At 47.7% G+C, this 17,399-nt stretch overlaps 1 protein-coding gene across 9 annotated transcripts in view; it reads right to left on the reverse strand.

The window, feature by feature from the left end:
- SYTL3 (synaptotagmin like 3) overlaps nucleotides 1–17,399 on the reverse strand; it is a 78,334-nt gene that overhangs the window by 25,351 nt on the left and 35,584 nt on the right. For all 9 annotated transcript variants that reach the window (XM_074368068.1, XM_074368069.1, XM_074368063.1 and 6 more), the window contains 4 exons: nucleotides 8,720–8,771; nucleotides 7,616–7,685; nucleotides 6,151–6,229; nucleotides 4,722–4,846 (listed from right to left, as the gene is read on the reverse strand). In XM_074368068.1, coding sequence (XP_074224169.1) covers nucleotides 4,722–4,846; nucleotides 6,151–6,229; nucleotides 7,616–7,685; nucleotides 8,720–8,771 — 326 coding nt within the window. The remainder of the gene's footprint in view (nucleotides 1–4,721; nucleotides 4,847–6,150; nucleotides 6,230–7,615; nucleotides 7,686–8,719; nucleotides 8,772–17,399) is intronic.

Consider the following 17,399-nt stretch of genomic DNA (forward strand, 5'->3'; position numbering starts at 1 on the left):
TAGTGAGTAGTCACAGGGTTCAATACACAGAAAAGAAGTCTTTTAAAATTAAAGACTAGAATTCTGGTCAATTGTGTCAAATGCGACCAAGTGACTGAAAAGGATGACTGCAAATCAGCCACCTCACCCCTCAGTCACGTGGCCCCTGGGGGCTCCCAGGAAGGCAGGGTCACACCTGGTTAGGGGGGCTGCAGCCCACAGGGGTGCTGGGCATGAACAGGAGGGAGGGCAACGACGGGCAAGAAGACTGACAGCAAGAGTTGATGACATTTTCCCAGTTTGGGGCCATGAGGAAGAAACGGAAGAGCAGCTTCACAGGGAAGCTTTGAAAAGATGTGCTTATTTTTTAAGGTGGGGAAGATAGGGCACGTTTGTAGGTCGAGGGGCTGTGGTCAGAAAGGGGAAAAGCTGCAAATTGATGGAGCCAGGTCCCAGAGGAGAGCCAAGAGGAAGGAGACCCAACGCCTGGCAGAGGGCTCCACCGAAGGAAGAAACGTCCACTTCTGAGGCAGGAGGAAAGGGCAGCTACCCATCCAGAGACACACCTCCATCCTCCGTGCAGGGCCCGGAGGGGTCTTGGAGAATGTGGACGCTTCCATTTGGAACACTGTGTAAGGAAACTGGTAAATAGACAGGGAAAGAAAGGCTAAAACGGAGCTAAATATTTATGTGAAGCTTTGCACCTCCTAGGCGTTTAATACATAACCACTTCTTTAAGGCCAAATAGTTTTTGAACCATAGAGAAACTGATGGCAGAGAGTTCTAAAAAGGAACAAATAGAACTATCTTTACAGTAGCGACCACACGCCAGGGCAAAGTCATAGCTGGGGAAGACTGCTTCGAACAGGTCACGACTTCGGAGAGCTTAAACGAAGCTTAAGTGTAAATATTTCAAAATTATTAGAGAAGACAGTACTACTGTGAAGAACATGCCGGCATGGACTGACTAAGGAACCCAACCTGAAATCTGTGTGCTTACCTCTGCCCCAGGGAATTCTGGAGGACCTGGACGACTTTGTCAGATTGATGGTCATCCAGATCCAAATAGCAGCTTGTCGTCAATGCCACTGAGACAGGCATTTTTCTCTCCCCTTGTGATTTTTAATCTATTTTGGGCCAGATTATGAAATATTGCCCTAAATGAGGTCTACTCTGCAAAGAGTTCTTCAGTTTAATATTACGTGCTGAGAGATCAATAAACATTAGGTTTGATTTCATCAATTATGGACTCTCTGGGATCACAAAATACGTGCGTTTGGAATTTTTTGCTGATTAGAGAAGAGTAATCATTCTTGCCTTTGAGACACCAACTCAGGGTTGTCTTTCAACTTAAGCACTGACTCAGGTGTCAGAAAAATACCCGGGCTGGACTTGGCTAATTGATTAACACACACTCTGAGTCATGTTAAATCCCAGCTGAACAGTACCCCGCCTCTCCTGGGACCATCGGAAGGGTCCAGTGCCCTGAAATCTGGGGACCAAGTGTTTCAATGGTTGAAGCCCAACACTGCTGCCTCCCTCCTTCTCTCAGCCTTTGGGGTGCAGCCAGCAGGCGGGGAAAGAGGTGCAGGAACCCCAGGCCCTAGGGTGGGTTGTTCCTCTAGATTCCAGGCATCCACAGGAAAATCTCGTAACAGGATACAGAACAAAACAGTCTTTCTCTCCACCTCTGTCCGCAGGCCCTCTCCTCGGAGATCAGTCCTCCTAACAGCTCTCTATGGTTCCTTCCAGTTAACAGCTGTGAGTGTTTCATCAACCACACATTAATAAGACGTGGAATGAAAGCCCACTGGGAATGCACATGAAACCTCAATGGAGAGGTAAGAAGAATAAATTTCTTAATGAATCGTGGCCCGGATGCTCCCATGAGAATTTTTGCACAACTTCAGAACATGCAGCTCAAGCTTAATGGACAGAGAAGTGACACGGAAGCAATCCTGAGCTATTTTCTCAGTTCACGTCCTGGAGTCACCCTGTGGCTTTAAGACAGTTATCTGTTTCTGTGCCTCAGTGTAGCCACCGGCAAAGTGGGCACCGACATCCCCCACTTATAAAGGGCACCGCATAGCGTCCTTAATGTTGGCAGGATGCTCCGCAGTGTCCCAGTGGAAATGAGTGGAACTGTGTGAGCTCACCAGCCACGGCATGTGTAACTGCAGTCTGACCAACGTCCTATTTAAAGATGTACTCTTCAGACTACAGCCCAATAATTATTTGGCTTTTATAGATCATGCCATGATTACTGAGTACTTTATAAACATCTGGCTAAATCGCTCTTTAAAACAGCCACATCTTCAAATAAAGTAGGGACAGAGAATGCTTACAAAAAGTCGTAAGTATGCCCTGCCAAGAGCGTGGCAGCGAAGTGGACACACAGGGGACAGAGGGTCTATGTGTTAGGGGCTCTCTAGCCATGGTCCCCGTTCCTCCTTTCTACCCTTGAGCACCGCTGGCCCTTGCAATCGCTCGGCAGGCCCACTCCTGTGCACGTGTAGCCCAGGAGGGTGAGCACCATGGAGGCCACGTTTTCTCAGCTTCAGAATGTCAGGAGCTAAGCCTATGGATACTGGGGACGCCCCATCCCCTGGCACATGACATCAGAAGTGGGAACTATGCCGGTAGACAAACTCTGCTGGCATCTCCTAGCAGGTGTTACAGGAATGGTCTCTGGAGCAGACGCTATCTGGCCCTGCCACTCTGACCACATAACCCCCGGGGTGTCTCCTGGTCCCAGAGTCGTCAGCTTTAACGTGACAGTAATAGCACAGACCTCACAGGGGTCTTTTAAGGATTAAAAGAGGGAAAGGCCTGCAGGGGCTTTGCACTGAGAGCAGCTCCTGGGACACGGGTAGCCCGCGTTCAGCGACAGCGCCACAGTGATTCCATCCCACCCAGGCAAGGAAGGGAATCGTTCGCGTTTCAGAATCCCCTTCCTGAGCCCTTTTCCTTCAGTGGCCCTCATTTGTCCTCCTTACGTGGGGCATATAACAAAGAGGTTAAGAGATTATAATTTAGAAACATAATGAACTTGGTTTCTGCTCCTGGCTCCACCTCCTGTGAGCCTTGTGCTGTGAGACAGGGTGGAACGCTCACTAAAACTCAGGTTCTAGATCTTTATCATGGGAATAACAATACATTTCTCAGGAATTTTCTAAGAATGAAACGTGATCAAGTATATAACAGACACTGCCATCCGCCCGGAACACAGCGCTTCCTAAGCGCACCCTGACCCTCTCCTCCATCTGTGGATTCGGGAACGATGGTTTAGCATGGAGTTTATGTGGACACTGGGAAGCTGACGGGAACTAACGCTTGCTTGCACTTCAGAGCTTCAAAGACCTTCTAAGTGCGCATCACGCACCCTCGGCATGCTAGTGACGTCTGAGGACCACCACCAGCAGCGCCTGCTCACCTGCGGCTCCTTTGGGACACGTGTAGGTGCTGCCCACCCCCATCTACTGGTTCAGAATCTGCATTTCAACACAATCCCCAAATGACTCACAGACACATTAAAGCTGAGAATCTCCTCTCCAGAGTTCAGCCTCCAAATCAAGACTGCCCACCATTTCTGGCTGTGGAACCAGGGGCATGTGCTCGCACCTGTCTAAGCCTCAGTTTCCCTAAGTGTAAGCAGGGTGGCATGCAGTATCCACCGCCCGCGGGGCGGTATGAGGATAAAGTGAGAGTCCAGGTAAAGCTTTTGGTGAGAGCCTGGCACACAGTAACAAGTGCCAGCAATTTAGATTTATATTTCGATTACACAGTATCTCAACTGTGACCTAAGTTATCTCAGGGGAGCTTCACAAGAACACTGCGCAGTTCTGGGCGGGACAGGTATCATCATATTCATTCCCCGGGGAGCTCGGGGGACTCAGTCTGATGCTCGGGGAGTTCACATGACATGATGTGCGGATGGAGGTGGAATCTGACATCCTGAGAGTGTGTGGAAGCCCCAGCAGGTGAGCGAGGCTCACACTCACGGCTCCACCCACAGAACAGTCTGCTGGGGACATCCTGACAGGAGCCCACCACTGTGCAGAAGGGACACCTGTCCTGTCCAGCCAAGCAGAGCTGTCACATCGACCCTGAAAACAGCCAGGTGGGGGCACCTGCCAGAGCCAGGTCCCCTCTGCTGCATGAGGACCCAGGTTTTCTGGTCCTAAAGTCCACTCTCCCTCAGACTCCAGTGCTTCTGCGTCTTGAATGGTTAATGCTGGTGGAAAGAGTGATTCCCTCCTACAGGCCCGTACTAGGTGAGATGGCTCGTGGTTTAGGCACCTGGAGGGTCCCCCTCCCGATGTCACCTAAGCATGCAGCATTTCTGGTTTCAGTGGTTGCAGGAATCAGGACAGGTCTTAGGCAGAGGCTGTGGGACGCGGGACACAGGCAGGCCTCAGGGCACTGAGTGAGCGAATCCGAAGACACAGCTCAGGCCTGAGGGCAGCCTTTGCCTTTGGCGTGGCCTCAAGGCCAGCAAGGAGTGGCGGAGGACACGTGGAAGCCCCAGGGGCCTGGAATGAGGTGGGAGCCGCTCCCTGTTCTGAACCACTTTCCAAATCAACCTTGACTCTTAACCTTCACTGGGCCAGCGCCCCCTGCCCCAGTAGAGGGGGTTTATAATTATGTTTTTCAGACTGCTTGATGTTTAGCTATAAAATAAAAGGGAAAAGAATCTATAGAGAAAAGGGGCTAGAAGGTGATCTAGGGGTGACCGGGGGTACCCTGGTGGTGACGTTGACCGCAGTGTCCGACTGGCTCCGTCTCTCCGTCGGGCCTGCGCACGGCCCAGGACCCAGAGCTGGGTGTTGCTTGTCAGAGGTCACGTCATTCTGGGACTTGGAGAGTTCTAGAAAACAAATACAAGGGTGACAGGTGAGAGCACACAGCTCGGCCAAGACTTACAGGAGCCGTCCTCCGGGACCCCAGCCCCCCGAGCTCCGGGGCACCGCGCACTGGACGCAGGGCCCCTGCCCAGGACAGAGGGGCTGGCTCCTGAGGGAGAATCAGGTGACCACCCACCTCGGCAGCCAGAGCCACCGCCAGGGCGGGAGCGCAAGGAAGACCTTCCAACCCAAGTTACTCTGCATCCCAGCCACACATCCCGAGTGTGCGGTTGTCCACACACAAAGAAGGCAGCTGAACAAACCAGCTGGCTAGTCAGCGGCTCCTTACAAAGACTTTACAACTGAATACTACTTCTCGAGGTAAAAGCAGACTTGGGGTATCCTTACAACCGTTTTAGTAAGCCAACCCTGAAAAGATGACTTTAATCTTTTCCTTCAGTATAATATAAGGAAGGACCCCACACCCAAAGGAGAGCCACCTCAAAGATGACTGTGTTCTTTAAAAGTACCTTCCTTTTCCCATGAGATTCTTGTCTCTCTCAAACATGGACCGTGAAACTATCTTTAGAGACAGAATTCAGCTCATATACGTCATTTCAAATTTTCTAGTAGCCACATTTTAAAAAGCAAGAACAAACAGGTAAAATTATTTTAATATTATATTGCATCTAATGTAATATATCCAAAATATTGTGAAAATATATAAGCAATATTAAAATGAATGAAAAATTTCACTCTTTTTTCAATATTAAGTCTCTAGAATTCAATGCGTATTTCACTCCAGCCACATTTCAAGAGCCACATGTGGTTAGAGGCCACCATACTGGACAGTGCAGCCCCAGGGCACCCTCTGTCCTCTGATCCGTCCCTTGAGGTGTTACTGCATGAATCCTTCTGCTTTGCTGTTTATTAAGTATCTCCTGCGTGCACTTCCTGGGGTAAATGTGTAGATGGTCTCTTTTCTCTAGAGGAGACCCCATACACGCCCCCCTCAAAGCCCCAGGGTGTTCACCTTTCCCACCAGCATGTCGGAGCCTCCCCTGTTCCCAAGTCAATTGTCTGTAAACTCTGGGGCATCTTTCTTCATCCAGCAGCTAGAATGGTCCTGACACACACCAGGCCCTCAGAGCTGTCTCTGATGGAAACACAGCTGGAGGGGTAAAGGGCTCAGAGCTGTGGCTTTCCCCAGGAGCCAGAGACAGAGAGAGTGGCCCTGTCCCAGCCAGGGTCACCGGACAGGCCTTGGTCAGTGAACATGGCTGGCTTGGACGGTGGTGGGAGGACATGCGGAGAGGCATCCACTTACTTTTCACGTGGGTGGTAACAGACAGAAACAAATTCTCCACGGACTTATGAAATCCTTTAAACTGACCAAGTTCCTGTAACTAAAACAGAGACAGAAGGAGAGAGAATGAGAGTACGTCTGCCATCCCGTGTTTGCCCCTGCAGCCTCCAGGCTGTGCTCCCAGACCCCGGCAGGTGCGGGCGTGGGATCTCGGGGTGCGTGCTGGTGAGTGAGCATGCATGCGGGAGTAGAGGGCACCGTCCTCTCGGGGTGGGGGTCCTCCTCACGCAGATTTTCCCCTCTGAGATTTGACACCCACATTAAAGGAAGGAGTGCCACCACCTCATCACCCAGTTATTAGCAAGGTAACAACTACCTCTCAGAAATAATGACAGACATTTCATGGCTCAAAGCTCTACCCAAGGAAATTCCTGCTTCTTTAACCTCCTCTTATGACCCCACCCCAGGTCCATGCAGAGGGGACGCCAACATGGGCAGAAAGCACGTGACACAGGGCTGAGGGTGGCATCAGGTACAAGGTGAGCAGATGGAGCCAAGGCTTAGTCCCTTCTCTCCCAACACAGAAGAGAGAAGGAAGAGGGAGAGAAACAACAGAAATGAGATCATGCTCCTCTGCAAGTCACCTCCGTCCGTCCATCCGTCCATCCATCCATCCATCCATCTCAGTAAAATGTCTTGAGCACATCTGTGCTCAAATAACTTCAGAGAATTAAAAATCTCTCTCAAGCAGAGAGTAGAGCAGGATTTTGATGGTCACTCCAGGGTCTCAGTTTGAAATTGAATCAAGAATGTATATATTTTCTCTGTCTCACCAGCAGGCGTGGATATCCCATGTACAGATAGAGTTACTCCTTTTAATACACAAAGTAATAATGATGAAAATCATCAAGACCACCTGTTTCCAGGACACTTTACAGTTTCCAAGTACCAGCATGGCCATCATTTTGTTAATTTTTCACAACTGCCATGGGAGGCAAGCGAGGTGGGAGCCCGGGGTCACTCCCCCGTGATCACGTGGCTAACTTCCTTGGGTGGAAACAGCCCTCGTCTACTTTATGTTAGTATCACTCAAAAGATGCACACACATTTTCATGGGCACTCCCACATCTGTGAACCCCACACCTGTGAATCAACCTGTATTTCCTGCTACACCTCCAGAGACCCCTGACACTGCAGCCCATCCAGACCCCCACACTCAAGGGCACAGCTGGGGAGAGAACCAACAAAATGACAAGAACAAGAGATGGGGACGTGGGATGCAGGCAGAAGACGAGTCCACTGACGAGGAGGGGATGGAAGCACAGACACAGGGCAGGGTCCAGAGCGTCCCAACCTCCGATCAGGGCCCCCTACTCTCCTCACCTCAAGACCTGCTCCACCCTTGACCATGAGGCTCTCAGTCCCACCTCCCTTTGCTTCCCTTCCCTGTCCCCTCCCAGGGAGGCACACAGAACTGTAACATTACCCTGCCGGGGCTGCCACTGCACTGGCTTTCACTGAAAGGAGGTGGAGTAGGAGGAACCACGGATATGTTGCTGCCGAGGGAAAACACAGGGATAAGAAATGGGTCGTGAGCTGTGCAAGTGTTAGTCTTAGAAACACACAAGATTTGCATCATCCTATAATTCAAGCTCTCTGCCTTTTTTTAAAAAAAAAAAAACACCTCCTCACTTTTTAGAAGAGGGTCAAGCAGGCTGCTTGGATCTGCTCTGCAGAGGGCATGATCCCCTGGTACCTGAACGTGGGAAACGAGCGTCACGCGCGCGGTCTGAGGTGTGCGCAGGGCCCTCCGCCATGGGTTACACAGAGCTGGGGGCTGGGGACCCGCTCTGCGGCCTGGCTGTTCTGAAATCCGGACTCCACATGTGTGATCCAGAACACTCCAGACTTGAGTGTTCAAGCAGAATTCCCAAAATGCCATGGATTTCAAAACTGACCACAAGAGGAATTAGAAGTTTGTGCTAAAAGAAGTAGGGGGGAAAAACGGAGGAGTAAAAAATGAAAAAGTCCTGAGATTAGAAAATCTCATCATGAGCCAAAAAAAAGCTGCTGGTGGGGAGCACACAGTGCACTTTAATAAATTCAGCGCAGTCAGGTGTGTGAGCGCTTGCTAGCTTCAAGGGAGCCAGGTATTTAGAATTTTGTGTAAAACGTTACTATCTCTCGGGCTATTTTTCAAAACCACCAATGTTTATTCCACAGATGTTTCTAAGGTGTCAGGCACTGGGCAAGATGTTGGAGATATGAATGATTCATAAAAGCAAATACTTGGTTTAGAATTTCACTGCACATGCCATCAAAAACAACGTTCAGTTTCCTGACAACATTGCAGGAGGATTTAAGAAACAAAACACTTTGAGAGAAAATACTAGGCTAGCTCCGAGAAGGCTTTGCATAAGAATCTGGAAACATCTCTGAAACTTTTCCAAGCACTTTATCGTCTTTTTAAAAAAGTTACATTCCAAAGCGGTGATATCTGAAAGGCAAGGGATCTTTCAGTTCTTTCAGCACGTCCTTCGCACCCCAGCCCCGGAGGGCCCAGGACGGCCTGTCCTTTTAAAACACTCACCTCAATGCCTGATAAGATTGCAAGAGCTTTGCTCCAGCTGTCTCATGTTTGCCTGGAAGAGATATCAACAAAGGTCATTTGTTGGTAGGAATATAACTTAGATGATGCAAATACAGAGTGCAATCGATTAAGATTATTTTTCTAATATCCCATCTTGTGATTAAAAAGTAAGAGACCATTTTGGGGTACCAGGATTGGGTGATGCACAGCTCTGTACGTTCACCAAAATGAAACTGTGCATTTAAATAGGTGCATTTTGTGTTATATAAATTGTATTCCACTGAAGATGTTATTACACACGCACGCGCGCGCGCGCGCGCACACACACACACACACACACACACATACACACAAAGACACCATACTTGCTGGAAATGACTGCTTTTATGAAAAGCTGATGCTGGATTAGATTTTTAAATTTCGGATAATTTGAAAAATAGTTCAAATTTCTAAGCTTCCATCTGTTCTTTAGAAACATTTCACAATGGAATGACTATATTCCTTTAAACATTCCTTGTTGTAGAGATTGAATTAATCTTTTAAAAAATGTAATCTACTTACTTCTAGTTATAGAGGCAAATAATTTCCTAAATAAGACTGCAACTGATAGAGTACTCTTTATGTTGCAAGGAAAGGGGATTTTACGATGTATTAAGATCCCCAGTAGAACTCTCCAAGTGAACACAATGTTTCCTGGCCCAATGCATAGGGAGAGGTCAGCCCACCGGCCCAGCCCAGAGGCCAGATGCAGATTCTCCAGCTCAGGGAAGTTCCCAGAGGGTTCCACGACGCCCAGCACACAGCCGAGAACCACCAGACCTGCCGTCCTGGGTGGTCTGTGCAGCTCCTGTCCTCTGTGTGCGAAGGTTTCGGTCCATTCCAAAGACAGACTTAGGTATTTGCACCATCTCCCTAAGATGGGAGGAACGACGGGGATACCAAGAAAATCAGGAATTACAGGGAGGTCTTGGCACTGAGTCTCTGATATGAAGCCCCAAACCTTAAAGCCAGGGACAGCTAACCTCCAGCTGACCCAGAACTGAAGCCCCAAGCCAGTGCTCCTAAACTGGGAGCTTGGGGAGTGCATGAGCCCTGAAATCATATCTCAGATTTTGAGTCCACCTGCCTGTGCTCATTTTTCTGGGGCTCATGTGGTGTTCGCCAGCTTCTAAAGGAGTCTGTGAGCCATGCCTCTGCCCCATTAAGAAATAATTCTTTAAAAGCAAAAAAAGGCCTCAAGCAAAGGCTGAGCACTAATCGAGTAGAACCAACTGGGAGTGGGTGAAATCCCGCATCTGCAGGGGCCACAGGAAAGAAAGCAGGGAGGCCAGAAGCAAAAAGAGAGCCCCCCTAAGTGCACTGTGGTTGTGCTGAAAGTGGAGGGAAACGGGGGAAAGGGAAAAGACACTGTTCGTCTGGCCTGTCCTGGGAGAAAATGCAGACTCCAAGGGAAGGGGCGTTCCGAGCCCTCTTGCAGGATGGGCTGTTTCACAGCTCAGATGGCTGCCGGCCCCTTCCTCTGGACCATTGCAACAGCTTCCTGGGAGCCCAGCCACCAGAGCTATGGGCCCTTCCTTCAGTTCCATGCTATCACTCTACCGCCTGATCCCTCCAGTGGCTCCCTATTGCTTTTGCCTGAAGTCCAAGCCCCACCGGCGTCCCTGGGCCACCACCCCTGGACCCACCTCTCCCACCAACCCTTGAAGAGCTCCTTATGTAAGTCCTACATACCCTGGGCTTTCTCCACTTCACTTGCCCCACCTCACCTCCCATGTTAATTGCCCGGGCATTTCTACCTCTGGCCCATACCTCCCTCCTAAACCTCAGCTTAGTCCCCCGCCTCCCGCTGTCACATTTCTAAATACCTATCCTGAGCCCTGGGAGGCCCTGCCGCATGCGGCCCTCTGCTGCCCCCTGCTGGCTTCCCTGGGCCCTGCAGCTCTACCAGGTGGACACACCCTTTCTGTAAAGGCCATCTAGTAAATATTCTGGGCTCCCCACCTTCTCTGTCCCACGCACTCAACTTTGCACTTGTGACAGAGGCCACAGACAACAGTAAAGAGGGGGTGTCTCTGTGTTCTGATAAAGTTGGACGTTGAAATTTGAATGTTTAAATTTGTTAAAATTTGTTATGAATACTATTTAAAATATGTTATGAATACTATTCTTCCGACTTTTTTGCCCTTTAAAAAATGTGAAACCCAGTCTCAGCTTACAGGAAGTACAAAAAGGGGCAGAGAGACCTAGGAGCCTGGCCCGTGGAAGCCAGTTTGCCCCATGTCCTGGCTACTCCAGGTGTGGGCGGTGGTTCTCGGCAGTGGCACCAGCTGGGAGCTTGTGAGCAATGCAGAGTCCCAGGCCCGAGCCCAGCCCTGCAGTCAGGCTCTGCTCACTGGGGAGCACTGCCCTGTGGCTCAGTCCCTGTTTATTCCACTTTCCCTCTTTTTCTTTTCTATTCCCCAGCCATTTCTTACCAGAGGCTTCCTTAAAAAGCACTAAGTATTTACTTTTTGTTAACTTTTTTTTTTAACTTATGTAACTACTCCGAGGAAATGCTCGTGGAAAGACATCCCCCGAGGTCTCCTGACAAGTGGTCGCTTGTCCTGTTCCGACTACCTCTTTAGGCTCCACCAAGAACAGCTGTGGGTCAGGGCCCTGGGGTCCTAGGCTTCTGGGGCACATTCAGAAACGCACAGTGACACTTACTAGCAGCCAACTGTATGCCAGGGGCTGTGCAGGTCCCCTGACATGCATTTGCTCTCTGAGTCATCATCAGGTGTCATCCCAATTTTATAAGTAAAGCCGAGGCTCGCGGACATTGTGCAATGGGCCCCACGCTACGTGACAAAGCTGGCGTTCATGCCACGACTGGCCTACGAAGCCAGACGTAAATAAGTGAGGGTGGGCAGGCCGGTCGTGGTACGAGGGGGTTACCAGTCACTCTACTCTTGCTCATCTATGAAGTTTTCATAATAAAAAGCAAGGAGAAACCACCATACATTAAGCAATGACTGATTCCCTGAAAATTCTTCTTTCTTAATTTTATAAATTGTTCATATTTATTAGGTGTATCTTATCCTGCTCAAGTCAAGCAATAAGCCCTGTGCAATAGGAATAAAAGCAAAAATAAACAAATGGGACCTAATCAAATTTAGAAGCTTTTGCACAGCAAAGGAAACCATACATAAAATGGAAAGGCATCTTATGGACTGGGAGGAAATATTTGCAAATGATGCAACCAACAAAGGCTTAATTTCCAAAGTACACAAACAGCTCATACAACTCAGTAGAAAAACAAACAAACAAAAACAACCCAATCAAAATTCAGGCAGAAAACCTAAACAGACATTTCTCCAAAGACATATAGATAGCCAATAGGCACATGAAGAGATACTTAGCGTCACTAATTATTAGAAAAATGCAAACCAAAATGACAATGAGGTATCATCTCACACCAGTCAGAATGGCCATCATCAAAAAGTCTACAAATAATAAATGGTGGAGAGGGTGTGGAGAAAAGGGAACCCTCCCTACACTGTTGGTGGGAATGTAAATTAATGCAGCCACTTGATTCCTTAAAATCTAAAAATAGAGTTACCATATGATCCAGCAATCCCACTCCTGGGCATATATCTGGAGAAAATGTGAATTCGAAAAGATACATGGACCCCAATGTTCACAGCAGCACTATTTACAATAGCCAAGACATGGAAACAACCTAAATGCCCATCAACAGATGACTGGGTAAAGAAGTTGTGCTTTATATGTACAATACCACTCAGTCATAAAAAAGAATGAAATAATGCCATTTCTAGCAACATGGATGGACCTAGAGATGATCATACTAAGTGAAGTAAGTCAGACAGAGGAAGACAAACATCATATGATATCACTTATATGTGGGATCAAAAAAATGATACAAATGAACTTATTTACAAAACAGAAAGAGACTCACAGACATAGAAAATAAACTATGGTTACTAAAGGGGATGGGAGGAGGGATAAATTAGGAGTTTGGGATTAGCAGATACAAACTATTACACACAGAATAGATAAACAAGGTCATACTGTATAACCCAGGGAACGATACTCAGTGTCCTGTAATAAACAATAACGGAAAAGAATGTACGAATAACTAAGTGACTTTGCTGTACACAGAAACTAACACAACATGGAAGGAAGGAGGGAAGGCAGGAGGGAGGGAGGGAGGAACGGAGGAAGGAAAAAAAGAGAAAGAAACAAGGCCTGTGCACTTGTGTTTGGGGCATCCAGCCTAGGTGTGAGGACCTGGAGGACAAGGCCTGGCCTGGCTCAGCTCCCCCACCTCCACCCACCCTCCAGAGCACACATGACGTCCTGTCCTCTGGTTGCAACTCACAGCCTATGTTGCTACCAAAGAAACTTCTTCAACCAGCATACAAAGCTGCTCTGGGTTGAGTTGTGTCCCCTGAGAAGTGATCTGCTGAAGTCCTACCCCCCAGCAACTGCCAATGTGACTTCATCTGTAGAGAGAGCCTTTGCAGATCAATCAAGTTCAGGCGAGGTCATTCAGGTGGATCCTGATCCATTGTGACTGGTGTCCTCATCAAAAGGGCAAACTGGGACACAAGACGCAGACACGCACAGAGGGAAGATGCTGTGAAGACAGCCATGTGCCAACAGAGGCAGAGACTGGAGTGATGTCTCTACAAGCCGGGGAGCACCATGGACAGCCAGGAGCCCACAGGAGCCAGAAGATGCAGGGAAACCTTCTCCCGGAGAGCGGGCAGAGAAAGTGTGGTCCCGCTGATGGCGTGACTCTGGACTCCCAGCCTCCAGAACTGTGACACTACACATTTCTGCTATTTGAAGCCACACAGGTTGCAGCACGTTGTGACAGCAGCTGGAGAAATCTACTCCAGAGACCCTTTGTGATTTGGCCCCTACCTACCTCTCCAGGATCACCTTCTGCCACCCTACCCCATTTGCAGGTCCTGGGGAAGGTGAGCTTCCCGGATGCCCCCACCCGCTAGACTGCCCTCCCTCCACGCCATCGTCTTACATGTCTTCATGCTCCTTTTAGGAGTTTATTCTCCAGGATTCTGGGCCTGTTCTCACCAGGCTGGTCTCTTCACGGCTGCCGTGCACACTTGCTTTAAAATTCCTGACGGTGCTGCCATCACGAGCATATCCATCTTTCCCCCAACTAGGTAGCGAACCTTTTGAAGACACCAGCCTCATCTTATGCATTGTAGTGTCCCCAGCACCCAACAGAGGGCCTGCCATGCAGACGTGGTTATAAATATGACAACAGACACCAACACTGCTTTAACAATAAGCATTACTTCATTTCAGCCCAATACCAAATATGTATGAAAACAAGGTCATTTTTTTTCACAACTGGGCCTCCATGTAAGTTTCATCCATTCGTTCATGTTGATTATAATATAATACACACAAACACTTCACAAAGAATGAGGGGGACCTCTGCTCATAAGCAGGAGTTTTGGGTGCTACAAGGACCCACACGAAATCCAGGACAGAGCTGAGGTTTCTAGACCAAAAACCAACCTTCACCTGGCACGAGCATGTCTGTACATCTATGCATCTATTTCTCCATCTGAAAACACATGGATAAGGCAACCTATTTCAAGTGCTCATAAAAAATCCTGTAGAACAGAGGCCATCTTAAGCCAGGCTCCCCTGTGTCGCTGGCCAAGCACACCAGCTGCCTACCAGCCAGCGCCCTGGACCGCGGGTCCTGCAGCAGGTGCCACGCCCAGCCACCCAAACACCTCTCTCTGGGGTGCCATGGTTCACGGGAGAGAGGGCACAGGGCAGACTCCCAGCAATGTCACAGTACAACTCAGTCAACCAGCAGAATCAAGCTGATATAAGCGGCTGAGGGGCCTCCCGCCCTGAGCTGCAGGATCTCTGTGGGTTAGTCATCTTCTAAGACATGATCTTGAACTTGCCCTCTGACACTGTAGGGCCCCACAGAAACCTTTCATTCAGGAAAGTCAGGGACACCCAGACAGCTGTGTGGGACTGCTGCAAAGCTAACAGGGTGGTCAAGTGGAAGGGTGGCCTGGTCCACAGCCGCCTCTCTGCTTGTGCCCATGGAATGGGAGGAGCATCCTGTGGAGGAAACCATACTCTCGAGTTCCAGGTGTGACCTGAAGCAAAGCACAGGTAGGGCTGCCCACACAGAGCCTCCCTGGGACTATGCAAACGTGCCCCTTCCTCAGGATGCTTTTGTCCACTCCTAGGAGTTGATCATAATATATGGATTTTGTTAGAACAATGTATTTTGTTGCATCTTCCAGAAAAATCATCACAATTAACACACAAATCTAGGATGTCTATGATGTAAACAGTATTCTCTCACATGTGGCTCCCTTGCACAGTGCCCAACCTGCACAACTGTGTTGACAGTCCTGAAGGTCGACCCACGCTGGAGCTTGAGTATCCTCCAAATGCTAGAAAAAGATGAATAAACAACCAGAGAGAGGTGGGGGGGGCGGTGTAGGACAATTATAATGTGTTTTAGGACTTTTCTCTTTCACAGGAAAGAAAAGGTTCCTAGGACAATAAAGTTTTAAACCAATCTTTGGCTCACTTATGCCAAGTGGAAAAATTCTCCTAAAGTGTGACCTAAAGATCTCTCAGAATGTAAAGAATCATGATATCCTGTCATAAATGGTTTCAGAGGCTTTTTAAGTATATTGTAGTCCCTAGAGAAGTTTGAGCTTAGACAGCACTGGGGCTAAGACACTATCACAGATGAAAGAAGACAAAGTACATGACTGTGAATCTGCAACCCATGCCTTCCAGAAGAACTGAATTTAATATGGGAGATTTACAGTCCTGTTGGCAGATGGTATATCTCATCTGGTGTCCTTCCGCCACTAGACATTACTCTTCTGCTTAGCTGCAAGAAAGAAAAACAATTTTTCCCTTTAATTAAGCTCCCTACACTCTACCAGCAGAAATTCTGGATGGCTTCTATGTCAATAACAGTCCTCAAGGGCGGGGCAGTGACTCTCCAACAAAGATACACTTAAGGTTGGCGGTAACTGGCCCGGGTTTGGTGAGTACCTGGCGACAGTTGGGTATAAACTGCTTTTCCACAGCCTTCGATTTTCTCTAAAAATTGAATGTGGGTTTTAAGAGTGCTCTGTCCTAAAGGTTCTCAGTGTCGATCCCTTATGAGATATATGATTTCTCTACCCCATGGGTTTCCTCTTTACTCTGCTGATAGTACCCTCTAATGCACAAAAGTTTTTCATTTTGATGAAGTCCAGTTTATCTATTTTTTCTTTTTTTGCTTGTGCTTTTGGTGTCATATCTAAGTCTGGCTGTCCTCCCAGACTTCAGACAACACTACAGAGCTACAGTAATCAAAATGTGTGGTACCGGCACAAAAACAGACATATGGATCAATGGAGCAGAACAGAGAGCCTGGAAATAAGCCTACACACCTACGGTCAATTAACCTTCAACAAAGGAGGCAAGAATATACAATAGAGAAAAGACAGTCTCTTCAGCAAGTAGTGTTGGGAAATCTGGACAGCCACATGTAAATCAGTGAAGTTAGAACACTCCCTCACACTACACACAAAAATAAACTCAGAATGGCTTAAAGAATTAAATGTAAGACACGATACCATAAAACTCCTAGAAGAGAACATAGGCAAAATATTCTTGGACATAAATTCATAGCAATGTTTTCTTAGGTCAGTTTCCCAAAGAAAAAGAAATAAAAGCAAAAATAGACAAATGGGACCTAATCTATAAGTTCTGTGCAGCAAAGGAAACCATAAGCAAAACGAAAAGACAATCTGCAGACCAAGTGAAAATATTCACGAATAAACGAAGCGACTGATAAGGGCTTAATTTCCAAAAATATACAAACAGCTTATACAACTCAACATAAGGGGAAAAACCAAATAACTCAGTCAAAATGGGCAGAAGCCCTAGACAGACATTTCTCCAAAGAAGACAGATGACCAACAGGCATATGAAAAGAGGCTCAACGTCGCTAATTACTAGAGAAATGCAAATCAAAACTACAGTGAGGTATCACCTCACACTGGTCAGAATGGCCATTATCAAAAAGTCTACAAGTAAAGTATGGTCACCATGGTGACCCTAGGTAACAATACTGTATTGTACATTTGAACATTGCTTTGAGTAGAGCATTAACGTTCTCATCATAACAACAACAAAATGGTACTTACGTGAGGTGAAGGTGTTAACCAACCTTATTGTGATAAACATTTTGCAATGTATGTGTGTATCAAATAACACAAAAAAAAGAATCCATTCATAGAACTGAATAAATGTCAGGTTTGTAGAGACCCAGTAAGTGCTGATTGAATGACCAACAAAAACCACAAAGAGCTACCACCTCTCGCCCATGATGATGCCTCTCATAAAACAAGAACAACAAAGCAAAGCAAAACAAAAGCAGAAGACAAGTGCTAGCGTGGCCGTGGAGCCACTAGAACCCTTGTGCACTGCTGGTGGGAATGTAAAATGGGGCAGCCACTACGGAAAACAGTATGGCAGTTCCTCAAAAAGTTAAACATAGAATAGAATTTCCATCTGATCAAGCAATTCTAATTCTGGGTATGAACACAAAAGAAGTGAAAGCAGGAACTTCAACAGGTATTTTGTACGTCAATGCTCAGAGCAGCAT

Source organism: Camelus bactrianus, chromosome 8 (genome assembly GCF_048773025.1).
Source record: "Camelus bactrianus isolate YW-2024 breed Bactrian camel chromosome 8, ASM4877302v1, whole genome shotgun sequence".
NCBI lineage: Eukaryota > Metazoa > Chordata > Mammalia > Artiodactyla > Camelidae > Camelus > Camelus bactrianus.